Source organism: Haliaeetus albicilla, chromosome Z (genome assembly GCF_947461875.1).
Source record: "Haliaeetus albicilla chromosome Z, bHalAlb1.1, whole genome shotgun sequence".
Taxonomy (NCBI): domain Eukaryota; kingdom Metazoa; phylum Chordata; class Aves; order Accipitriformes; family Accipitridae; genus Haliaeetus; species Haliaeetus albicilla.
This window is the reverse complement of record NC_091516.1, coordinates 33,864,012-33,891,173: the sequence shown is the minus strand read 5'-3', so window position 1 is coordinate 33,891,173 and position 27,162 is coordinate 33,864,012. Positions and strand designations below refer to the sequence as shown.

The following is a 27,162-nucleotide window of genomic DNA, read 5'->3' as shown; positions in this document are numbered from 1 at the left end:
CAATAAGCACTTTCTTTTATTTGCCAAACTCTGAAGAACTGCAGCTTGTGACTGTGTGAAATACACACTTCACTCAAAGAAACAGGGAAAGCGGCTTTCAAATGTACAGTGAAATAGAGTCCCAACTGCAGACCATATTGTACAGTTTACATTTCACCATGGTGTCATGGAGAACTTGATATAATCTCTATATACACATTTTTAAACACTGTACTCGTGAACTTCATTTGAAGAATTGTAGTGAAGTACTGCACGCCTTCACACAGTTTTCACAAATGGAGGCAGACACTGGAACCTGTGACAAGGATCTCAGTCCACTGGTATCTCCAGAACCCAACTCCATTAGCAGAGGGCTGCAATCATTCCACACCAAACACCCAAACAGCTTTTCAAGTAGAAACCAACTTTCTTTATCCACACCAGCATAAAACTGGTCTCTTCACAGTTGCACCAAAGCTACTTTGAGATACCACCATTCATGATGGTTCTTCAAGCTAACGCTGGAAAATCCTCAGGATCATCAGGATTTGGAGCAACAAGCTGCACCTATCAAGTAAGAAAGGAAGCTTTATAAAAATGAATGCATTTCAAAAGCACCTGACAGCTATGTTTATGTATTTTACTCTGAAAAGTGTTCATTCTATTCAAGTTAAATGCTTTGTATCCATCACTATCACAGAAATGCTAAGCATTTATCTCAGAAGTTATGACTAGTATAATTTCTTCAGTGTCAATGTATTTATAAAGCTGATCTACTGCCTAGGGAGGACCAGAAGATCACAAGTTCTGCAGTACTGAAGTAAAGAAAAAAAGTAAAGCAATCTCACCCAAAATACTGTTTTTAGAAGCAGCATTATTATCTTTGTACATTCTAAGGCTACTGCACTTATTGGATTGTAGTTTTAAACTCTATGCTCTGTTATTATAAAGAGCCTTTTTCATTCAGATGAAACATGCATCAAATCACTTCCGTATCACTCTACATTTCCAGCCTTAAAGTATTTTACTCATACTAGACAGAAGTAAACCGAGACCTTCAGTTAGTATATAGAATAAAGATGTCATTTTTCAGTGAGCAAATGCTTTTTAATGGTTATATTGAACAGTTGTATCATTCTGTAGGATTCTGTCTTCATATATGGGATCCCAGATTTACTGATCTCACTCTCAGTAATCAAAGTACTATTACTGTACTACACTGAAATGTTTTGTAAGGGATACAAGCTTTTAGTCATTTAAATTACTTCCCAATTTATATAAAAACTCATTGCAGGAACAAATCTTCATTGCACCCTTTCCTCTAGTTACCATTACAGCAACTAGTAATCAGACCTTTTGAAATTTGCGTGTTAAGAGTTGTGAGCCTGAACCAGTATTTATTTTAAGGAACATGATATGGGTCATGAACTCAAAATAACCAGGCCAACATACTATGAGGCAGGAATTAGAAATAAGACTGTCACTACAGAAATCAGTAATTGTATGCAAAAGGGGGTGGGACACACCCACACCCCCCCCAACAACCAAAAAAAACCCCCAAAAAACCCCAAGCAAACAACAACAAAAACCATAAAAACCATTTACCACTACTTCTGGTCGAGGTCCTGCCCCCTCAGCTTGTCTGCCACGACCACGACCACCTCGTGCTCCTCTTGATCCACGGCCAGGGCGAGGAAGACTCCCAAAATTAATATCCAGCTGAGATGTTATGTCATTCACTGGTCTTCGAAAGACATGAAAATCATCTTCAAAGTCTTCTTTTTGCAACTAAAAAGAAGATCTGGTTAAAGCCTATAGCTTCCATGTACAGCCTTCTCCCCCCCGATGCATATACACATGTACACTTGTATTACAGACTAAGCAGCAGATAAATCAAGATGACATCCAGAATAGAAGACAGGCCTTAACCTGCACAGGGATTTAACAGAGGCGAGGCAATTGCAGTATACCAGATGCCTGGGATAGTTCTTTGCTGGCTCAGAGAGTCCTGGCAACAAAATCTTCTGTACCAGCTCCGTAACACTGAAGAGGTTTTTCAGAAATATCATCTACGAGGTTTTCTAAGTGACTTGAGAATCAGGCTTAAGCTACTTACTCCTACAATTCAAGTAATGGTTAAAAGGCCGCAGTAAATCACAGTATTTAGCTACTAACCAATCTATTATCTATTTGTCTGCAGCTATGAGATTACTGTTGTTTTAACTCTGTGCATTCCTAGTAGCTAGTGGATGTAAGACTATTTCCCATCACAATTTTAATGTGCACTGTAGTAATGATAACATATATGTAAACTCATCCCATACAGTGATAAATCACTTACTTTATTCAATGTCTAACACAGGGATTTGACTTGTCCATGTTATGCAGTTCCTGTACCTCCTATTCTATGTTCATTTTGACAAAGTCCCTTGATACTGCCAGCCAAGAAACTTTACGGGCAAAAAGAATAGAAACTTGCATGCACTCTTCACACATTTGCATACTCTCTTCAGAGCTTGTGAAAGATGTTCTCCTCACCCCTACCACCATCTCCCTCAGAAAAGGAAGAGGAGATAATAGCAACTGTGACCACCAAAAGTCATACTAAAAAGGACGCAGGCCACTTCAGTATTACTGTCTGTCCCTGGAAGCGCTCAATGACCTAAAGTGATTAAGGCTTAAAAAGCTGCAAGTTTTGATGTTAATATTACAACTACACAAAGGATAATATGTGTATTCATACGTGCATGCAGACTTTAAGGATCAAAATTCCATCATGCTAGACTACGATGATATGCACATACTTCTGTGACCCCCACAATGTGAAATGTAAATAAGCAAGAATCTGTGAAAGAAGCTTCACCTCTCTCCCCGTCATATCAATAAACTAGAAGTTTTCCCTGAAGTGTCAATCCCAGTAATATCGTGGAATAAAAGTTAGGGAAAAGGGGGAGGGGGAAGCACATTACTACAGAACAAGGTCTCCAGAGTTAATTCTAAGAAGCAGGACCCTAAAACTAAAAAAAAAAAAAAACCAAACCAAAAAAAACCCCAAAAAACAACTAAAAAAAATAAATATTTTTTCATATATTCCAAGTGCACAATGAAAGCTGGGATCCAGCACAGATGAGAAATAGGACACTTAGCATCCAGACTAACAGATGCCAAAACCCGAGTTTAATATATACATGCAAGTGTATACTGGCAAGTCAGCTAAACAGGATTCAAACCTAGGATAAGAAGTGTTTAGTAAACCAAGTTTCTCTAGCAGCATTACCAGAGATCTACATAGGCAGCAGCAGCTAGGACACGGTTTTATATTGCTAAGACTGAGCCATAAGGTAGAACAACCTGATATATTATGTATTTGCATACAAAATAGGGGTGATGATCTGAGAGAAGAAAATGAACAGATGATAAGTTTAAAGCAAGTTTTGGGGCACGTATGTCATTACAGTAACAAAGCTTAGATACTGATTTCTAGTCTGTTCAGATTATACTAGAACTAGTAGAAAAAGAATAGAGACAGTTTCCTAACCCTGGCATAAAGCAGAGTTTACAGAATTCCTGAGGCAATGCTTACATCATCGCTATATTTTGACTTGTGAATCACCACTGCTTTGGAAGGAACAGTGGATTCTGGCTTCCGGATGTTGAATTCAGGCTTTGGTCGATTCTGTTGCTGAAGATTTTTCCACTCATCTAACGTCATTTCTTGAACTACTTCTTCCATTGGCTCTCCTTCAGCAACTCTAAAGGTTTATAGTTGTAAAGTAAAAACCATTAGCTTGCAACATGCCAGGATGAACACGAACACTAATCTCTAAAGTAAGGATACTAAACAAAACATTTGGAATCTTTCTCACCAAATTACTACCCTCAATTTCACTTACTCCACAGTAACTTGATGTGCAAGTTTTACATTAATGTAAGTTGGAAAATATACTTATGGCCTGTTTGAAATTAGTCGTATGAACAAATGCTCTCTCCAGCCTCCTCTAGTAAGTTCTGGTATTTATCCAGTCTCATTGTAAGTTCAAGCACTTCAGATTCTAGACAAAACCAGTCTGTCTTTTGATCTGGCATATATTCTCAACCCTACTCCCAATAGTGGATCTACTCCTAGCAAATACAGCCATAGTAAAAAAAGCATACCAAGCAGTTTTAAAACACCCCAATTGCATGGTTTTATTGACTCATACTGCAGGATGACAATATGAGATGGATTCATGTTTCAGTGCAGCTTTCCGTCATCAAAAAGACATGACGATCACATCATGAGATCTTCTAGGCAATTAACATTTCCTTTGTTAATTTCACAAGATGCTTCTTTGATTTCTTTTGTCAGATGTAGTAGCACGCAAGGAGACAATATTTGTCACCTGGCAAAACCAGATTAAACCTAGTCCAGTTTTAATTTGTCACAAAGTGCAATAATTATGGTATGTTCAAGGAAAACATATGGAGTACATCGAAGTCTGCCTTGCATATTTTTGAACTGTAAAGACAGAAGTCTAAGGCTTTACGTCTGTATTCATAAGAGAAGATACATAAGACAAAACTGAAGATTTTTCTCCACTCATCACTGCTCAATGACTCCTCTGACACTCTTCTGAGGCTGACCAAGACTGACTTGCCCAGGACCAGCTGCTATTAGGGTACACTACAGGTGTACCTTTTCCTGATATTTGCAGAAAGCTATTCCCTACTAAGCAGCATCACATGCAGGGAGCAAAACTCACTTCAACGCCATAATTGTTTGCTGCAGAAACAAGTCAAATATCATGAACTACAGGAAAACCTGCACTGGTTACTCCCAGACACTTGAGAAACCATTTCTCCCTTCTCCCACAAAAAACTGTTATTGCAATAGCAGTCAAAGTTGGTCAAGTACTTCCCTAACATCAATTTTTCCAGAAAACCCTTTAATTAGGTCCCTTCTGGTGGGAGAACTATGGATTTGTTTTTCCTCACTCAATCGCAGTTGCAAGTCGTCTTCTACCAAAAGCTGATGATTTTTCCAATGTAAATATACAGTTGATTAGTTGCAAGTTGGAAATTTATTTTATCATGGAAAGATGCAGAGTCAAATAATACTCAGCAAACTGTGCATTTTGGTTTTGAAGTTGTACAAGCACCCCGTGAGAACACACACATGTGTTGGGAGTGTTCTGTACATTTAGAACTAGCCTATACAGGAACAGGCCTGCTCCCTCTTCCTACTTGATCTTGCAGAGAACCATTCTATTTCTTGCCAGTCAAAATTATACAATAATTTCCTGAAGCACCCAGCATATGACAGGTAGAAGCAGAACTGAACAGTAAGAAAGCCCTTAATTTTGGTTCTAGGATGAACACAGTTTTAAATGCACTTCACAGAAAAATAAAAATATGCAAGTCCTGTACTACATGCCTACCCTCTGACATGTCCTCACGCCCTGTTATTTTGAAAATTGCAGCTGTATCAACCAGAATTTAGAGGTTAAAAGACTGGTAAGCAGCTTGTAGATCCATACTGGTTAAGACTATCTGAAACTATATTAGGAGGACTGTTAAGAAAAAAAATCAACCAGTTTCTTGAGTTAAATAAAAAGGATACTAGTGAAAGATGCAGCTGCTTCTGGAAAAACACCAACAGATACTGTTCCATGTGTAAGAACCAACTGCACCCCAAACATTTCAATTTGTTGTCCTCAAGAGTAAGTAGTCAGATAATTTTTGATCAATTATCTGAAGCTTCAGTTTTGGGAATAGGTGCTGGAAAAAGAAGACTAGCTGCAAGCACCCAGAGGAAGGAAAAAAAAAGGAAGTAAACTAATAAAAAGTGGCTCTGTTAAATTGGTTTAATTTCTTCCTAAGCCACTACATCAGGACAGAATCAGTAAATTGCATATCTGAACTTTAGGAAGTCTTTTGTTCTCCTCTCCCATTAAGTTTTCACCACATTAGGGAGACACTGTTTCAGTCCTTGGCAAGAGCTGTAGAAAGATATAGAACTGGTTGCAACAAGTACTTGAAAAGTAGCTATCAATCTTTGAATTTGCAAAAGAAAAACAAGTATTTGAGTCGACCTTTAAGGCCAGCTCTGTGCAGTTATCCACAGTGTAATACATAATACATTTACTGCATTTTCTATGGCACAAAACTTGCAAAAAAAAAAATAAGGGCAATAGCGCAAGTGTTCAAGAATACTTAAGAGCTGACCAGTGGTACGAGATGCTAAAGCAACCAAGTAAGTGATTTGAAAACAAACAACCAAAACAACCACCCCCAGAAAGTCCAAAGGACAAGCAGAAATACATACTCTCAGGCAAAAGTATCAGCTACCCAAACACAGAAAGAACCACTAGCAAGGCAGAAGAGGGATCCCAACCCCCCAAACCATGCAAGAGTATTGCAGGTAATCCAGTCAAGCTTAACTTTAAATCAACAGCATTTGTCCCTTCTGCAACAGCATACTACTATAAGGACAGACATCAACAGTTTTGTTTGGAACCGATGTCACTGCTGGTAGGGTGGAACAAGGTCTCAACTGAGTAATGTCTTCCACATGGGAACAGGAAGAAAGTCCAGAATAGAACTTCAAGACAGATATGAGGCCTAAAATATGTAATCTACATGGGAAGCCTTTAAAGATATGCTGAGGAGGAAACATACATAATGCTAAAAAAGAAAGAAAATTTTGCATATCCACGATCTTAAGGCAAGACACTCAGGATCAAAAAAAACCCAAACCCAAACCACAGCAGTTTCTATTTTCAAAGTATTGGAAAGACCATCAAGCGACACTGAAATCTCTATCAGTACAGGACATTAAAATCAACTAGACAGGTAGGAGAAGTGGCACAGTTACGGTTGGTCATGCCTTGCGTCAGCAAGGCCCCTTTCAGGTCTAAATTTCTGTGATCATAAGACAACACAAGGACATTTCAATACACAGCAAATTGACCTCTCAGAAAAGCAAATCACAAGTATTGCTTTGAAAAGTACATATCTATCAAAAACAACTGCTTGCCTGTTCTACAGGAAATACTGGTAGATTTACACTGCAAATGTTTGGTTTTTTCAATGGCAAAGTACAGTTTGATTTTTTACTCCAAAGGATGGTTTCAACTGGTGGGTTATCAGCAGTACAAATTTGTTTTAGGAAGCCTAGACTCTCAAGCGGAACACCTCCTATTAGTGAAGCACAGCAACAGGAACCTGCATATCACATTTTGGACAGAGACTCAATTGTAGCAGGTAATTTTGGGCACCAAGCCTGCCTGGAAGTGCACTCTGTGCATTACTTTCTACCTTCTAACCTCACCCATTTTTAGTAACTGCTTGGTGAGCATTTTCATTAATCAAGATAATAAGCTCCTTGGCACACCAACAATCACACTTACAAAATATTGCCAGACACCTAAGTGCAGCCTCTGGACATGAACAAACTGAATTCACAATGCAAGTACATACCAAAACACCAAATGGGAGCCTTCAGTAATAGTTTGTACTGCTTCAGTGTTTTCAATGCATGAGTATAAGCCTCCCGCTATGCCTTGTTTACTGTGCATACCTTTCTTGCAGGAACTGCTCTACGTGAACATATTAATATGCAGGAGAAATGCAAATAGAAAAGAACAGCATTCAGCTCAGTTATTCAGCTGATTATTTTTGTATCATTAAAAATTATGATAGTGGGTCTTTTTCAGATCAGTTTTTGTATTATTCAGCTGCACAAAGCAAATTTTTATTTAGCTTTTATCAGAAATCAATGACATGAATCTTTCTTATTAGACATAATTTACAGGAGCGTTACCACCAGTTATAGCAAAATTCAGAAAGTTAAACAAGGTAAGACCAAGTGACAACTGTACAAGTTAACTATAGAAGAAAAACACTGAACCAAATACTTATGAAGATCCGGCCTGGTCTGTGGAAAGCTCTATGTCACTATTAAAAAAACAAACAAACAAACAAAAAAAACAACCAAACACCACAACCCCAAACAAGAGAGGTAAATAGGTCAGCAAACATGAAGACAAATTTTGAAAGCTTCCTATTAAATGACCAGAAGAATACATAGCTCCACCAAAAGGGAATAAAGTCCTGTGTAAGGAAAAGGAAGAAAACCCCACAGAATAAATACTAACTCTGCAAACACCTTTGATAGGAACTGATGAGACTATGTGTCATACTGAATAAAAAGAAAAATCTGTTCATTTGAATTACCAGTCAACATGAGTGTGTTACATTGTTCAGACTGCAAAGACAAGTTCAACAGAAAGCAGCTGTGAGGAAAGCTTATACTGCTGTAGTACTTGTGTATTTTATACTTAACTACTTGCAGCAAAAAAACCCCCACTATTAGCATGCAGTTTGGGATGCTATAAAGAGAGACAGATATTGTTGACACACTCAAGGAAATTTGCAGACATGGAAAGAAATAACTTGTATCAAGAAGTATCAAAGAAACTCTTGTCCTGCAATACTTCGCAAACGGAAGCTCAAGAACAGCCATGTGGACACAGTCCTGAAGGCAAGACCCCGTAAGTTACAGAAGCCTATAGAAGCCTTTCCAGAGTTCATTGAAATTAGCCAGTACCACACCAGAAAGCTATACAGTATCTCCACGCAGACAGACTATTGCCAACTTCCAGGAATACTTTTTTTTTTCTTTTAAATGGAAACAGTAACAACAGGAAAGAGAACAAGAAGAAACAAACCCAAGTTTTCCAACTCTTCCTCAATACAAAGACACAACTGCAATAAGGCAGTAGAAAAGAAATAGATTCCTTCGAGTCGCTGCAATTAAGGGTCAAAATGAGAACAACCCTGGCAGTAGCTTAAGCAAACACGCCCCCCGACACCCTCAGTATTGAGGCTGTAGCGAAAGCAGAAGGTAGCCTAGCTACAATCTTTTGCTGGTGTGTTACCTGCCAGAAGACAGCAATTCTGGAGAGCAGGGGCAACCTAAGCATACAAGACCTTAAAATACATCCCGAAGCCTGAAAACCATACCCCACCAGCTTTTGCTTTTAAATAGTAAAAGAACAACAAAAATAATTCCACCTTGCTAGGGTGTATGCCATACAGCCATCCCTAATTACCTAGGCACTATTAGCAGAATGTCTCCTCTTCTGTTTTAAAACCCAGAGTCACCAAGCTGATACTATGCCCACAGGTAAGTGCAATGACGTATATGTAATTCATATTTTGTATACAGATATTTAAGTCTTCCGGACAATATTTACTGCACTGAAAAGAGTATACAATGCAGAATTTTGTACTTGTAGGTTACTTGCTTTTTTGAATCTTACAGATTTCAGTGGACTATTCCTAAATGAAGCTTTTTTTTAAAAAAAAAACATGAAGAGGATTAAAATCTCCAGAAAGGCTCACAGTCTGACCAAATACCTAGTGATCTCTGAGAAAGGGAAAAGAATTAAAGACAACTGGCATATTCTGTCAGATGCCTTTTCCACTACATATACTTCTCATGCCTTACCCTCTACAAGAAACTGATGTCAGGACACATTTAAAAAGAGCTTGAATTGGAGTAGAAACAAATACATGTCTGAAACAAGTAAAGGTACCAGTGGTTGACAAAAAAAGCTGAATAACTGTTGTCTGTCAAACACTGAATTTTTGACAGTTTATCTATACTGCCCATCTGATTTAAGTTAGTCTAGAAACAGTTTTCTGGAAATCCAATCATAGCCATTCAATTTCAGAGACAGACTTCCCTATCTATAGACACCTCTAGATATATACTGAAAGCTAGTTTAAAATTAAAAGAATCAAAGCTGTATCAACTCAACTTCTTACAGGGTTATACAACCCAAACATATAAAACAGGTTTTGTAGTCTAGTCAGTTTTATAATTAAGAAATGAACCAAGGCCACCAATAACTGGAGCTGCATCATTAGGTAAAAAAGACTTCAGAGCAACAGAAGAGAAGGCTGACATATTGCACTGACCCCCTTTCATTCATTAGAAGATTTCACCATATGCTATTTGATTATTCTTTAAAGTCTCTTACTTGGACAAGATTGTCCAGTTACTTTTTCTTAAGTAAGTGTTTATTTGCTGTGAAGTAACTTCTCACTGGAGAGTGATCAGAATAAAAGCCAGAACACAAGGGGCAGATTTCTCTCTCAATTTCTCCACTTCTAAGGCTCACTGCAAGACCATTTCCAGCAAGTTTTTCAAGTACTACAGAGGTCCTTCATGAAGAGATGACAACTGCATGCAATTAGTGATTGATGAATACTGACTTACAGAATTTTATCTTAGTGTATTTTAATTGATCACATAGGCACCTTGAATACCTTTTTCTCAGAGAACTTCAAAAAGCAGGGTAGAGTTTATAAATTAGATGAGTTAAAAAGGTAACAGACAATATGTAGCTTCTCCTTCAATTACCACCAAATCTTAGGAATGTAAGCATCACTGGGCAATTAAATGCAACCTGCAGCTGTATAAACCAAGCTTTAGTCAGAATTAGGGATGGATTTTCTTGACTCACAAATACAGACAAAGCTTTTCTATTTTTAAATATGTGCACTAGCAAAACTTCACAGTTCACATTTCAAGTGTACCTCCCAATACAAGTATACCAGTAACAGTCAATTGTTTTCTTTGCATTTGTAAAGAAAATATTTTAGTCAGACTATACTTGTTCCGAGGCTCTCCTTCAGATGCCCCTGGCTGCTCAGCTCTTTCTGCAGTCTCTTCCATAGGAGCAGTCTGTTCCATCCCGCTAAAACAGTAAACAAAAAAACCACAAAGTCTTCATGGGTCACACTAGAAAAAAACCTTGCAGATCAATACATCACTTTTTTTCCAGAATTCCTTGGAAGGGGAAAAAAATAGAGGGGAAAAACTCTAGGATAATAAGCAGAAACTAGATCTACTAAGTGACTAGTTGAGCAACTAACAAAATGAGAAGTTAGGAAACTTAGTTAGGAACTAACAAAATGAGTTAGGAAAATCTGACTTCTAGATACTTTTAATCAAAAAAAGTGAAAAGCATTCAATTGTGAATACTAAATACCAGTACTTGATTACAGTACATCACTGATATTTGGGGTTGCCTTTTTGTTTCTTTTCAACTACTAAAATGGTAAAATTCATACTCCAAGTTCATATTTTCTATAACACAGACATTAGTTCACTGTTAAATGAGAGCAGTAGCATACTTACTTTCATTCCACTGGTAAGCATACATATTTAAAGTTACACCTTCTAGCTTCCATGCATCGAGACAATTAAGGCACAGACATGCTTTTAGAGTTTAGACAACTCCAATTCAACGTCACTTCCACCACATGCACCACATCACAAGAAAGCATTGGTATCTCATGTTTATATCTTTGGATGCTACTGAACTAAAAAAAAATTAACTAGGGAGAATAAATACAAGGTTTCTTGTATTCTACGAAGTTCACACAACCTTCCCTGACATCCTACAGAAGCTAGTTTTGTGCCTTTGGACAGCTAGCTTTGTGCTATCAGCTTAGAACTATGTTAACCTAGCTGATCCTTTGTTTTGAAAAAACAGAGTACCTGACTGTCATGGTTTAACCCCAGCCAGCAATTAAGGACCACACAGCCACTCACTCACTCCTCCCCCCACCCAGTGGGATGGGGAGGAAAATAGGAAAAAAAAGTAAAACTCATGGGTTGAGATAAGAACGATTTAATAACTAAAGTAAAATAACATATAATACTAACAACAATAAATAAAAATATAATAACAATAATAATAGTAATGAAAAGGAATATAAAAAAAAAAAAGACAAGTGATGCACAGTGTAATTGCTCATCACCTGCTGACCAATGCCTGAGCAGCGATCTGCCCCTCCTGGACAACTCCCCCCAGTTTATACACTGGGCATGACATCACATGGTATGGAATATCCCTTTGGCTAGTTTGGGTCAGCTGTCTTGGCTGTGTTCCCTCCCCACTTCTTGTGCACGTACCTGCTTGCTGGCAGAGCACAGCAAACTGAAAAATCCTTAACTTAGGATAAGTGCTACATACCAGCAACCAAAACATCAGTGTGTTGTCAACGTTATCCGCACACTAAATCCAAAACACACTGTACCAGCTACTAAGAAGAAAATTAACTCTCTCCCAGCCAAAACCAGGACACTAACCAATCTTTTACTTTTAGTATGAAATGTTATAGAAGAGACAGTAGTTAGTACAACCTTTCAGAAGAATTTGGAATATCAAGTCCCCAAATTATTACCCATCAAGACTGTATTTTTCAACCTTTTAGCCAGATTGCCTGAATCCATGATCCAAGTTTTAAAAATAATTCACTTCTGTGAATTAATGTGTACGTGGCCAAAGTTTGCTGTAAGTTCAAAGCGCTGCCTTTTCTCTGTCCTTTATCAGCCTGCAGTTAAAGAGTTCTAGATGTATATGAGAACAAAAGCTACTGGAAAGTGTAACATATTGCTAGGTGCAAAGATTGCACAAAAGCCAACAGTTCCAGTGAACTTTTTGCAAATCTGAACAGAAAACAATAAGAGAAATACAGAATTGAATTGAAAATTCCCAATTTTTTTTTAATCTGACCATTCACAAGCCATCACATGCTGTTACTAATCCTCCTGTGCGCTTTAAAATATATTTCAGTGGTAGGGTCTGCTAAATATTACCTCCAGAGCCACACTCAATTGTATTACAGCTTTGCAATTTAGAAATGATCCATTAAACTTGAGAAAGAGACTACACTTTAAGCCCAGTAACAGAGTTTCAATCTTTTAATCAGCATTTTGTAGCAATGCCTTTAAATACTAGAGTCCCACTTACATGACTATTGAGAAAAGTCATAACTTATTTCAGTTAAAAAACAACTTGGCCCCAGTTAAAAGAGTTTGGCAGTCTTAACTGAAGAAACATCACCATGCCTTTGCTACAATTTAATCTCAGCAGCATGAAGGAGACAAGTTCAGAAAACTGTAAAAATATGTTCGTCACAACAATTACTAGAAAGCAAGGCTTATAAAGCTCAAAATGGACATGAAACTGGTGAACAGAAAATGGTGATCAAAGGTGGGCCATGGAAAATGATGATTTATGGAGGGCACAAGTATGTGTTGTACCTGGTATCATCTTTAACTGTTCCCCAGTTGCGAGCTCCACCTCCACCCTTTTTATCATCTGCTTTCATTCTTCTAGAAGGAGAAACAGGGTTTTCTGAGATTAAGAGGTTTTTTTCATTAGGACCTCAAACTACAATCAGTATTGACTTTTTGCCAGCCAACTTGGATATAGAAGAAGGGAACAGAATACTTTAGAGATACTACTGCAGTGCTGACTATTGTTTATTTGTACACCAAGTAGGAAGTGGCACACAGAACACTTACGTTTTATCATTCCCACGTCTTTCAAATTCCTGTTTTCCTCTTTGATCAGAGCCATCAAAACTTCTATTTATTCCACCACCTCTTCCTCTACCTCGCATTCCACCTCTTCCTCCGCCACGACCTCTTATTGGCCTTCCGCAGTCTAATCTTTCAGTTGGTCTAAAAAGAAGATTTGTAGTCAGATTTTTGTTCCTACAGAACAGTTAACAAGGAGAAAAGACATTTGTAAGGTTGCATTTGTGCAGCTGTGAGAGACATCAGTATGTGAGAGCTACTGTACAATTTTTAGACTTCATCTTTACACACCATGCAGTACAGTTGTATTAGTTTTGTCATTAAAAATGGACATAAACTAAACTCAGGGAGAATTATTACAGATAACAGGAATAGAAAGTTATAGAAAGTTCAGCTGTTTACTGATAACACTGAAAACATTAGAGAAGCTAAATAGGACATTCTAAAACTGTCAAATCTTCAGCAACTTTATCAGGCAATAGCTGCACTGTCTGAACCCAGATTTATATGCAACTACTAAAAATTTCAGGGAACTTGTTAAATACCGACTATTGCAATCTAAAGTAAGAACGGCCACACTCTCAAGCATTAAAGGTTTAGGTGGAATTTTCTAGTACTTCTAAAGAAAGCAAAATTGATATGTAGTAAACATGACAAAGGTTTATTTTCAATTTGAGCAGTAAATTTCATTCAACTTGGAACCTGCACCACATGTTCTGCAAAGCTTGGTATGCAAGCTCAGAAATAAACATCTATGTTGCAGACTAGGAGTTACGTTTTCAGATCTTTACACTTTTCAGTTTCGCCTTACATTTCTAACATTTAACAAAACTGCACCAAATCAATGTGCGAGGAAGCTGAAATTACAGCTCTGACAGGCATGAACTAAGTTGTCTAGCAGCAAATCTACACACTAATAATGCAACCATGTCTTCAAGTCACATCTGACTACTAGATCTGTTTTAAGGTGGTTAGGTCTTTCCCTTCCCACCCATGTGCAGACCCTCCATGAGGCACCTTACTTTTCCATGTATGATACATACCTTTCCACCGTGAATTCCGCTTGTCTTTCTGTTTCATAGGTACGGTACTCCCTGAAAGATGGTCTCCCTTCAGTTTTGTCTTGTTTCACCTCTAGTCGTCTGTTACTGAACCCTTGCTGTTCTCCTGCCTTGGGTGCTCGCTTCTGGCCTACACAAACACACATGCATAGATTACTAACAGGTTAGTAACAGCTGAATTGCAGTTACCAAACTATTGACTGAAATGAGTGGATTACACTTTACAGTCTTCTGCTTTACCCTCTCCCATCCCAAGTCCACCAAAATATTAAAAGCACTTAATGTTGCCAGACACTGTTTTAAAGACATCTACTTACTTTCCCTTCTGTATTGATGAACGTGCCGCAGGCAAAAATACTATGGGTGTTGACACAGCTCAGACATTTCCAGAAAAGACAGGATGAAGAAAAATCTATTTTGCTCACATTAAGTCACTGAAATGGAGAACAAACTGTTTGTCTCATGTTCTCTCAAAGATTTTTCCAGTGTACTACAGGACAAGGAAGAGAAGCTTCAATGGAAAACGTGAATTGCAAGATAGCTGCAAGAGCAATGAAGGTGGAGGAAAGCAGAGGACCATTAGAGATAGGCATTAGTTGTTGGTCATGAGACAACACACCTCCTGCCACATGAGCTGAATTTAGAAGTCTGAGCCTGCACCTCTACTTAAAGCTCACAGCTATGGTATCCAACAACCAGAAGAGGGTCACCTCCGTCTATTACTGTTCTATGGAGGAGAGGACCATTCACCAACACTACAAGTCATTGGGTTTAAGTGGCAGAAACCCAAGCAGTAACTACAACGGCTCCAACACTACTAACTGATTCTCAAATGTCAACATATTCCAAGATAAAATGCATTTAAGCTTTTGGGGGCTTTATTCAGCCATTGTGGGGAGTTAAGGAGGAGCAGGCTGGGCAGGGTCAATGCAGAGAAATTGTGATTATAAAAGAGAATAAATTGAGGTTATAAACTCAACCAAAATACATCTAGCATAAGATTGAAGTTCATTATGTGCTTCCTTCCTCATTTTCCCAAATTCTGTGCTCTATTTAAGACAAAGTTCCCTAGAAGCAAGCAAGCCTTCTGTCTGCTAGGCCCCTATACTTACACTATTGGCTGAAAAAGATGTTGTTTTAAGTCAATCAAGTGAGGAACTACAGAAACACTGGTCTCAGACCAACAAAACTGAGCTATCCTTTTCACAAGAAGCACCTGTGCAATGCTGAGCAAGTTACTGAACTCAGGTTAGTGGACAAGTGACAGTCCTGGCTAGTGTGCCTCTGTTGCTAGCACATAAAGAGAAAAAAAGCCTATTCTATGTCACAATATTAAGATACAAATTAATTCATAGCTCCATAGAAATGCCTGTATAAGATCTCTGATCAAAGCTTAGGTGGCAAACATGAAGTCTGTAACATTTTTTAAAAGAAAACTTCAAAGAACTATCCACTTGGTGGTAGAAGAGTTGTAAATAAAGCTTTTTGTTATGCAGTAAGGACAGTCATACCTGTACAAAGATAGTTCTACCTGGGCTGCAGAAGCAACTCTAGCTTTGGTTTTCTTTAAACTACAAACCACTTGACATAATATATTCCAGTAATTCTCTCAAGGTTTAGAGTAGCTCAATCCTTAGAGCAGCAAGCATATTTGCATCCCCAAAATTATGACGTTATCTCTGGATAAAGGACAACTTTTGAAATCAGTTTCTGAGTAAGCTTTTCAAAACAGGATGCTTTCATAAAAAGCAAAATTATAAATAATACAGAATTGTACCTCCTGTTGTGAAACATATCTGCTCTTTGCACACCTCAACTACACCACCAACTATACAAGTGTTAATTCCAAATTGGAATCTTGCTGTGGAAAAAGTGACTACTCATTTCTGACCTCATTTTTACTAATTTTGTTTGAATCTGAATGCACAACTGCAATACAACAGTGCATTTTTATCTATTTTTGAGCCCCTCACTGGCTATGAGAAACATCAGTTATTCTCAACAGATGAACTTTGCAAGAATGCAGTAGTCAGAGACCACCTTCTCTATGTACTTAGTATTAACCTCAATTTCACCTTTTAAGTACCACTTAAAAGTACTTTAAAACAAGTCTTCTTGCCAGATATGCCAGTGTATTACATGTCACTAGCACTGACCATGCTAGACAAAGCAGTCAGCTCTACTCTGATTTCAGTGCAAGGCTATTTCACTTTGATTCTAACAGGTGGCTATAATTACTGCAGATGGATTTTAAATACTAGAAAGATTATTTGCAGAAATTACTACCTGTATAAAAACATTTTTAACTGGTTTGACAGACATGCAGCCGTGGATTAAAATGGTATGCAGCAACTACACCTCTCTAATAAGCCGAGTCACCCTTAGGGCAGAAGCTTGTGACCTGCTTGTGAATCAGTTCAATACCAGCAAAACTTTCAGCTCTGCATATAAAGGCAAACTAAACTGGAGCTTGGCAGCAGTGATAGCATAAGCTATCCAATTTTAATCCTCTGCCATATGTCTGTCCCAGTGCAGACTCATTTTTATTTAAGGAGCTGAAAGACCACCTACCCTTTGGGAAAAAAAAACAACAAAACAAACCAACAAACTAAACCAAAACATGAGCAATCTTGTGTAGCGCTGCCATAATAGCTTTCACTTAAAAAGAACTGGACTATGCTTTGAATGCTTGTTAACTACCTCTCCAAGTACACCCCAATTTTGTCTGCTTGTTTGCATATATAGACTGGTATGCAGGTTTTCTTCAAAACCACAAAAAAAAGCTCTGGAATTGTGTGGACCATCTACTTGAGGTCTTACGAACATCATGCTGAAAACTGAAGACTGCTCTTTCCTAGCTACCGAGTTTAGCCTCTTTTCAAGGTGGTTCTTCTGTGTCTTATAGTTACTCTGTCATCTGTATTCAGCTGAAGATGTTGCCCTCTGTTCCCCACCTCACTATCACTTCCCTGGAAGGTTACTGCAGCAGCGCAGTCTGTCGGCTGAGTTGCCCGTCACACTACTTTCTAAACTGAGGAATCAGAAAAGAAATCTGATGCTTAAACTGTTTCAACAGACCCAGCCTTTTTTATTTTTTTTTTTCCCCAGAAGCAGCAGCTGAGCTATTATTAGAGAGAAAGACATCTGTAAATACTAAAATTACCAGGTATTAGAACTAGACATTACTATAGAAAAAAGCCCAGTTTTACAAGCCATTGTTAAAACCCTAAATCATACAGAGCTAACATACTTAAGTAGTTTTCACTTTCGCCACAACAATACTTTACTATCAGTACTAGTTTCATTTATACTGTACCATTTAGAAAGGCAGGCTTTCTAGAAAAGTGTTTTTCATAAGCGTGTATCACAGAACTCATAACTGGGAAAGCAGAAATTGTATTTTTAAGATCTGCATTGCTTGGTTTCCCAGACACTGGATATCTATGTATTAACAGATGGATTTAAAACAATGCTGCAAAATCTAGATGCCTTTGCAGTGTTGTTCTCTAGCTTTCACCAAATTTCCCTATCCATATCATCTGTCATCAAACAAGTGGGACTTTTGTTTGGAAAGAGATAGTTTCCTACATTTTGTGGGCTCTTAATGGGCCCCCACTGAGACAGTGTGCTCTCACCTTTTTTTTTTTTAATTTTTAGTTTTTGTGCAGCAGACCCTGGCTTTAGACAACACCACAAGGAGCCCAGCTTGCAACTGCTATCAGTGACTACCAGCTAGACCAGAAATCTTGCTCTGTTTCCCCCATTCCCTTTCATAAGGAGCATGGCAGGTGAGGGTGGCAGCTGGCATGCAATTCATGGGCTGAGGGAGGTTACTGCTGCAAAGAGCACTGAAACCTTGTATTCTGACGTAAAATCTTTTACCAATGACAGATTGTTGGATGAGCCCAATTTGAGTTCTCCACAGATGGCAACTGGACTGCATGCCCAGTAACTCTCCCCTTGAGCAGGGATGCCTCTAAATATAAAACCCAAGAAAAAGACAAGTGATGCACAATGCAATTGCTCATCACCTGCTGACCAGTGCCTGAGCAGCGATCCGGCCCTCCTGGACAACTCCCCCCAGTTTATATACTGGGCATGACATCACATGGTATGGAATATCCCTTTGGCTAGTTCGGGTCAGCTGTCTTGGCTGTGTTCCCTCCCCACTTCTTGTGCATGTACCTGCTTGCTGGCAGAGCACAGCAAACTGAAAAATCCTTAACTTAGGATAAGTGCTACATACCAGCAACCAAAACATCAGTGTGTTGTCAACGTTATCCGCACACTAAATCCAAAACACACTGTACCAGCTACTAAGAAGAAAATTAACTCTCTCCAGCCAAAACCAGGACACCCAGTGAGACAATACCATCAATACTTCCATTTCCACAAATCTGCATTTTGTCTGGGGTGAAGAAGTGCCAAATGAAGAATTATTTCTATTTTGCCCAAGTAGCACACATGGGAACACAGCAAAGGCAAATTGGCTGTAGTTTTGATTCAGTTAGGATGAACATTAGAGTAACCATAGTAGCCAGATGAAAGACTTATATCTTATCGCACGTATTTGAAGAAAGAAAAAAACAAAATACCTTCCACCTGGCAATCTACCCTTAGAATCAAAGACTATAAGCATTGATTTATGGAGGACAGATCCACAGATGGGCTGCCATGTCTTTACCCAGACTGCTGTCCAATTAGATATACGCTTTGATACATCAACGTCACCCTACAGCAAGAAGGGCCACAGGTCAATTATAGTGTCTGTAGAAAAAGCATTCTTTCTCCTTGTTTCACAAAGTCTGTCTGAAATTATCTCCCTTTATTTCTGTAAAAAAAAGAAACAATAAATATTCCTTGCCTTCTTCAAGTCTCACCTGCAGTTCTATATACACTCCATTTGTATCCGCAGACACCTCCTCTCAAAACAAAAACCTTAATTTGAATTTCTCCCAATACATAAATCATTCTGTAAGTTTCATCATGCACGTTACTCTAGTGTGCTTTTTCTAGTCTTATCATCTTTGAGGTGACCAAAAGAGCAGACACACTTCAAGACATGGGAAGGAGAGATTCCTTCAAAGACATAACAATTCCTTTTCTATTTTCTTTGGTACTGCTACCTCAGTAATTCCCAACACTGCTTCTCTCCTAGATGGCAACTGGAAATAGACCTGCTGTTCTACTCGTAACTTTCCCAACGACTCCAAGCTCCCTCTCCTAAACTACAATATTTTGAATTAGAAAAATCTTTCACATTGCAGTATAGCTTGCAACGCTGCCCCCCACCTGGATCCATGTTCTCCCGTACATATTACTTTATACTTACTGATAGAGAATTTCCTCTGTCATTTTATAGCTCATTTACAGTATATAATTTGTGTCATTGCCCTGCAACTCTTCTTCTACTGGGCTAAATAACCTTGTACCAGCAAACTTCAGTTATTTATCCCTCTCACAGTTCTTTCAGCAGACTTCCCACCCACCTACAAACAGACAAAATAAGAAATTTAAACTGTGCTTCAAATTTTTCATTCCAGGCAAGTTTCAACTGCCTTGTAGATGTTAAAACAAAGCTAACAGCAGCACAATCACTGGTCCTAAATTCAAATCTCTCCACTTACTCCAAGAGACCCTTCTTTCCTCTGCTTTCAGCTTAACAGCTCATTTTTAAATGAAAAAATCTGAGCCTCAAGAAACAAGTTAATGGGAGTTCAGAGGAAATGAAGGAAGTACAAAAAACAAAGATGAATACTGCTCTGGTTGGTCTGGAATGAGGGCAAGTGGAGAAATTGTGCTATAATTCAAGGATCTCTGTCATTAACTATGGCTGCATGCAAACACATTACTTCATTACCATCTCAGTAACACAGTAATACCTATAGATGGACAACTTATCTTCCTTTACAATAAAGCTGCCTAACTGGAAATAGTAAAAGACAGTTCGCACTCTCAGGGACTTATTTTGCTGTATTTCAGAGTGTAGCAAATTTAAGACTACACAAACAATCTTCCTTCCTCCCCTTTGCATGTGTGTGTCCATGTGATTTTAATTCCAAACTTCAAGCAATTAATTTTGTGAACTAAAGCATGGCTAATTACATGATTTGCAGAATAATACCACAGTATCCCAAAATACAAAAAAAGGCTTCAGCCACTGCATGCAACACACCAAAGAAAGACATATGCAGTTAAGACTCTATTCTGTGGTATTTTGTTTTCATGTGTGCCAGTACTCAATTACAGAATTGCCTATTGCAGCCTTCCTCTGGACAATCCTTATAACTATGTAGCTGAAAGAATGATATTGGAATAAATTATTTTAAAATAAGAAAATTGCAGCAAGTATAAGATAAAATTCCCCAGAGACATTCTGTACCACATTAACTTAAAAAACTGTAGCTAAAAAACTCAAAAATGTAGTATTCAGGAACTACATCTAAATGTTACACGAGTCATCAAATGTACATGAAAGAAGAAAACCTTTTAGAGATTTTAGTAACAAAGGTTTAGAGATTTCAACAGAACAGACCTTATTACTGCATGGTCAACAAATTTAATTTGCCTGGACCAGCAAAGAATGCAAGCTCTGCAGCTGGGCCTTTTGAATAAAGAGCTGGCAAATGCAGTTTGGCCACTGTGCTAAGAATGAACTGAGTTAACATTAAGTGGTGCAGTTATAAGAGCTGTAATACCTACAAACAGCCTCTACCCAAATGCTCAGCATACAGTCTAAAAATCACAAAACAACACAGTCAGTAAAAGAGAAAAAGTACATCATTAAGGTCAAAAGTGTAGGTTTTGGCAGGCTATAAAATAGGAGTCCATTTTCTCCTTAAAGAAAGATAGTCTTTAAGATAGTCTTTAATAGTCTCCTTAAAGTCAATTCACAATAGTTTCAATCTGAAAGGTCAAAGTATGGGATTATCCAGCAAAGTCCTCTTAGGAGGTTTGTTTCAAATTGAAAACATCTCCAGAAATTAAGTAAAAACTCCTCTGGAAAAGGCAGTGAAGAACTAAAAAAATGCTGACTTACAGAACTTTGTGAGTAAATCTTCCACTCTAACATCAAAACATAACACCAAAAGAAGTCTCTCAGACTACTGTAAAGCTTTTTATATATTGCAAGATTGAAGACTAGGCTTGCTTCAAGTCTTTCAATTTAATATGCTCAAGAAATAATACAATAATAAAACAAAAAACATGAAACTTTTAACAAGACTTTTTGTAACCCAAACAAGCAAAATGCCACAGTAATTAGATAAAACAGTCTGGAGGAGATCCAAAGGAGGGCCATGAAGATGACCAAAGGGCTGCAGAGCCTGCCCTATGAGGAAAGACTGAAGGAGGTAGGTCTCTCCTGCCTGGAGAAGAGAAGGCTCAGTGGGGCCCACATCACAGTAGTCCAGTACTTGAAGGGCAGCTACAAAGAGGATGGAGGCTCTCTCTTCACAAGGAGCCACACGGAGAAGACAAGGGACAACAGGTACAAGCTGCACAAGGAGAGGTTTCATCTCAGTATCAGAAAGAAACTGATAACAATCATTCACTGGAACAACCTCCCCAGGGACATTGTGGAGTCCCTCTCACTGGAGGTTTTCAAGATGTGATGGGACAGGGTGCTAGATGATCTCTTCCAGGCTGCCTTTCCCAGGAAAGGCTGGGCCAGACAATCCGTCAAGGTTTCTTCCAAGCTGGGCTGTTATGCGATGATTCTATGAACACTAGTACAATACAGACTGAACTTTGCCTTTCCAACCATAATACCAGACTCTGATTCAACTCTTCAGATGGGTCTAGATGCTTCTTTATGGTGTCTAATTCCTTATCAGTGAAATTAAATTAGAGGGAGTTATGCCCAAAATCGGGGGGGGGAAATCACAAAGAAAAAGACTGGAAACAAAATCTTTTAAGTTTTATTTAAAAAAAAAAGTTTAGACATTAGTTTCACAACATAGTAATTTTAACCAATATTATTTACTTCCCCAAACAGAGGTGCACTCTTCTAGCAATGCATCCATCATTAGAAGCTTTATGCCAAACTGAGCTGGTATGAGGACCTTCCCACGTGGTTACTCATCCTCAACCTCAACCATTAACCTGACAGTCCTCTTAATCTTTTACTGTTGTATTGGCTTTGTGTGGCAAGGTTTTGGTAGCAGGAGGTGGGGGTTACAGGGGTGGTTTCTGTGAGAAGCTGCTGGAAGCTTCCCCTGTGTCCGACAGAGCCAATACCAGCTGGCTCTAAGACAGACTCGCCACCAGCCAAGGCCGAGACAATCAGTGACAGTGGTAGCACCTCTGTGATAACATATTTAAGATGGAAAAAAAGTTGCTGGGACAGACAGAAATGGAAGCCGGAGAGAGGAGTGAGAACATGTAAGAGAAACAACTCTGCAGACACCAAGGTCAGTGAAGAAGGAGGGGGAGGAGGTGCTCCAGGCGCCGGAGTAGAGATTCCCCTGCAGCCTGTGGGGAAGACCATGGTGAGGCAGGCTGTCCCCCTGCAGTCCATGGAGGTCCACGGTGGAGCAGATATCCACCTGCAGCCCGTGGAGGACCCCATGCCAGAGCAGGTGGATGCCCGAAGGAGGCTGTGACCCCATGGGAAGCCGCACTGGAGCAGGGTCCTGGCAGGACCTGTGGACCTGTGGAGAGAGAAGTCCACGGAGCAGGTTTTCTGGCAGGACTTGTGACCTCGTGGGGGACCCACGCTAGAGCAGTGTGCTCCTGAAGGACTGCATGCCGTGGAAGGGACCCACGCTGGAGCAGTTCGTGAAGAACTGCAGCCCGTGGAAAGGGCCCACGTTGGAGAAGTTTGTGGAGGACTGTCTCCCGTTGGAGGGACCCCACACTGGAGCAGGAGAAGAGTATGATGAGTCCTGCCCCTGAGAAGGATGAAGCGGCAGAGATAATGTGTGATGAACTGACTGTAAACCCCATTCCCCGTCCCCCTGCGCCACTGGTGGGGGTAGATAGAGAACTTGGGAGTGAAGTTGTGCCCGGGAAGAAGGGAGGGGTGGAGGGAAGGTGTTCTGGGATTTGGTTTTATTTCTCATAACCCTACTCTGGTTGATTGTTAATAAATTGAGTTAATTTTCCCCAAGTTGAGTCTGGTTTGCCTGTGACAGTAATTGGTGAGTGATCTCTCCTGTCCTCATCTCGACCCACAAGCCCTTTGTTATATTTTTCTCTCCCCTGTCCAGCTGAGGAGGGGGGAGTGAGAGAATGGCTTTGGTGGGCACCTGGCATCCAGCCAGGGTCAACCTGCCACAACTGTTAAGCTGATAGTCCCCTTAATCTTTTACTGTATCCGGAAGTTTTCTGGTTGAATCCTGTATAACAAATCAACTTTCTATGGCACAAATAAAAAGCTGCCCCCCCGCCTTCCAGAAAAACCCTAGATTTTTCCCTCAACCTGCCACTTGCTTTATATTTGCCAGCTACACCATCACTGTATCTGCCCTAAGTCAGAAAGTGATCTCTGTCCTTCAGAGTGGCCTTGCTAAGACAGCACATCCAAAGGAGGAGCACACAGACAGGACGAAGTTGCAAGTCTCTGCCCTGGTTTAGCATTGTGAGCACTAGACATTTACACTCCTTACATCACGAGCCCAAGACATAAATATACAGCACACACAAAATCCAGGATAGCCACTTTCTTCAAAGAAGGTGGTGCAGCATTTTTCAGAGCAAATAACTTTTCTTAAAATAGATGTTAATTCACTTTCACAAAGGTTACTATAAGCCAGCAGTCTTTTCTCCATTTTAGACTAGCAGGAAATTAAAACAAGGTGCACATGCCTGATGTCTCCATATGAGGAACTGGGTTTCTTAATATCACGGTAGCAAAAAATAGTCCAAGACGCTCCACAGGGTCACTGTGTATTACCACAGAGTTACACTCAGAACCTGCATGCTTAAGATACTTATAGACAAGTAGGAGGTAAAGGATGCTCTTCACATACTTCCACACTCCTGGTAGGTTACTGATAACCACCAGTTCTTGTTCGAGAACTTTTTCATCAAAACTTGAGACTTTGCTGTTCACTGAACAGGCTCCTTCACCTTCTGTTGATAACCACAACAAAGTATCCTTTAAATAAAATAAGCCTTTTACTAGTGTGAGGGTTGTTCTTGCAGGCAGAGATCTCTGACAAATTCACGTTAACAACCACAGAGGAATCTCAAAAGATAAGTTTCATACAATTGTCCAAAGGGTCAGCGACAACTTGCTAAGATCATGCTCTACAAAGACGCTCATTAACTACAACGTATTTAGCATTGAAAGATTCTCTGCTCCACAGGGTCAAATAATTGCTGTTACAGCAGCGTAAGACTGTAAGTCTAAGCAACAGAATCGGTAGCACTGGCAACGACTTCATGGAGCAATAACCCAGATTCAAAGGCCACACCTTTTTCCTACGGCATTAAAACACACAGTTCAGTTACCGTGAATTTAACAGGAGCTTTTATTACAGGAGAAAATTAGTATCCTCAGCATAGTTAATGTGGCAAGGCTCACTGCCCGCTGCAGGAGAATGGGAATTTACAACAACTCAAGAGCCTAGAACCAGAGATTCTCAACATTTGGAAACCATCAGCCAGCTCTCAGATACTTGAGATACTGAATCCAGCAACCCGAATCCCTCAATACCAGGTAAGTAATAACAATCAGACTCGCAAAACTGCTTCCAAATGCAAGGAGCTATATAGCCCAGCAAAGCCTTCAGCTTCGAAGAGGACTGTGCCAGACATTCTGATACAAAAGCCAACGGGCTCCCTATTCCCCCAAGCAACACCTAGCAGCTGACAACGTAGACCGTTCCTGAACACCGAGCTAGAGGTCACCCAGAGAACAGGCTTTTATTCAAAGGTTTGGGCATCAACACAAGCTTAAGGCAAACTAAGCGCAGGTCCCCGGACATGTTATAACCCTGAAGCAGCCGAGTGCCAGAAGACTCACAAGGACCAAGAAAGCAAGCTTGGAAGCGTCAAACACCAAAGGGAAACGGCCAGGGTGACAAGCAATGGAATGCAGCAGCAGGGACGCTAAACCAGCATGAAAACTAGAGATGCTGCAGCGGAAGAGTTAATGCTCTCCCAGTTGCCTCCCGCGACTATTTCCGAAGTTTTCATTTACGCGTCCGAAGGCCCGTTTCCCCGCTGAAGCCTCCCGCGCAGGCTGGCAGAGCTCCGCAAGACCGCGTCGGCGGCGTGCCCAACGCCGGCCACCCGCAGCAACGCTCCGCTTGTCACCGGTTTCTCCCCGGGGGTTTCGCGTGTGCACTCACAACGACAAAAAAGGCCAATAAGCTGGGGTTTTCTCGGCCCCGCTTTGACCCCGCTCCCGACAAGCGCCTGCACGCCGCACCACGGCTGCCAGGAGGCACAGGGCGAGCCCGCAGCCGGAGCCGGCGCCGACCCGAGCCGCGCCGCGGGCCCCGGGCTGCCCGCACCGGCCCCGCGCCGCCGGGACCTCACGCCTCAGGAGAGCCGGCTGGCCGGGCCGCCCGCCCCCAGCCGCCCCCGCCCGCCTCGCCTCGCCCCGCTGAGGAGGCGCCGCCGGCGTACCGGGCTGCGGCGGCCCCCCGGCGACCGAGGGGTTCCCGAGCTGCTTGCGCTCCTTCTGGGACTCTCTCTTGCCGCCGCCGCCGCCGCCGCCCGCCCTGCCGCCGGGACCGGCTCTCCTGGCGGCCGCCGCCTCGTCGCGCTTCTTGCGCTGCTGCTGGCGGCGCTCGGCCTCGCGCAGGATGTCGAAGGGGTCCGACTCGTCGTCCAGCAGCTGGTAGAAGCGGTTGGCGACGGCGCAACCGAAGTTCTCCTGCATGACGGCAGCCACCCCGCTGTCCACCGGCCCCTTCATCGCCGCCGCGGACGACCGCCGCCGCGCCCCCGCCGCTGCGGCCCCGGGGCTGCCGCTGCGCATAGCCGGGCCCCCGCGCGCGGCGGGAGAGAGAGCGCGACAAGGAACGGCCGCCGCTCCGGCTCGACGCTAGGCAAACCGCCGCACCATTACTACTGCCGTTTCCGTTGCCGTCGCCCCGCCCTCCGCCGAGCCGCGGCAGCCAATCGGGCTTCGGAGCTCCCGGCCGCCCCGCAGCCGCCACCTATCAGCGCCGCCGGACCCACCCACCGCCGACGAGCGCGACCGGTGCCAAATAACGGCAAGGGCCAGCAACCAATCCCGGCCTTAGGCTCTGTCCCGGCCCTGGTTTGCGGCTACGGCCAATCAGGCCGCAGCGCCGGCACGGCCGATTACGGACCATTGACCAATGCGGTGTGCCGCTCAGGCCTCCGGCCTGATTAATTATTCATGCCATGCACTATTCAGGAGCCGCTCCCGCCCACCGCCGGCTCGTGGCTGGTGGCGCGGGTCTGGCAGGCACCGCCGGGTCAGCCGCGGGTCAGCCGCGGCGCGGCGCGCTGGCCCGCCGGCCCGCCGGTTCTTCGGCAGACGCCCCGCCTGTTTGTACGGGCGGCTGGGTGGGCCGTGCAGGAAGAGTTTATGGCCCGATGCCGTCGCGCGACTGCGTCTTCTGCTAGAACCCCCGTCCGCTCACGAGTGACTTTGACGAGCGAGGGAGCGCACCGGGCTGGGAGCTCCGAGGCAGCTCCGCTGTAGGCGGCCCGCACGCTTGCGTAAACTAGCCAGGAATTCCCGCAAAGTTGCTGAATTGCCCCTTTCCGCTCCAGGCGGCGGTGGCGGCCGCTCCGCCGGTGGACCCCCGCGAGCAC

The 27,162-nt window shown here is 41.5% G+C and overlaps 1 protein-coding gene across 4 annotated transcripts; it reads right to left on the bottom strand.

Moving 5' to 3' along the window:
• Nucleotides 1-26,486, bottom strand: HABP4 (hyaluronan binding protein 4). Of its 4 annotated transcripts, none has more exons than XM_069775922.1 (8): nt 25,999-26,486; nt 14,404-14,551; nt 13,346-13,537; nt 13,082-13,153; nt 10,641-10,724; nt 3,563-3,731; nt 1,585-1,767; nt 1-546 (listed from the first exon to the last, which is right to left on the bottom strand). In XM_069775922.1, the coding sequence occupies exons 1-8, from the start codon at nt 26,351-26,353 to the stop codon at nt 490-492; spliced, it is 1,260 nt and encodes a 419-aa protein (XP_069632023.1). In that variant the 5' UTR covers nt 26,354-26,486; the 3' UTR covers nt 1-489. The 4 variants fall into 4 exon arrangements, with proteins under 4 accessions (XP_069632023.1, XP_069632024.1, XP_069632025.1 ...); XM_069775923.1 differs by having other exon boundaries at nt 13,346-13,504; nt 25,999-26,485; XM_069775924.1 differs by lacking the exon at nt 13,082-13,153.
• Between the last annotated feature and the right edge of the window lie 676 nt (nt 26,487-27,162).

Excerpts from the sequence above, each read along its gene's own strand:
- HABP4 (XM_069775922.1), bottom strand. The coding sequence starts at position 26,353 with ATGCGCAGCGGCAGCCCCGGGGCCGCAGCGGCGGGGGCGCGGCGGCGG. Across the intron at positions 10,725-13,081 it reads ACAGTTAAAGATGATACCAG|CGGGATGGAACAGACTGCTC; the intron begins GTACAACACATA and ends TTACTGTTTTAG. Across the intron at positions 1,768-3,562 it reads AGTCAAAATATAGCGATGAT|TTGCAAAAAGAAGACTTTGA; the intron begins GTAAGCATTGCC and ends TCTTCTTTTTAG.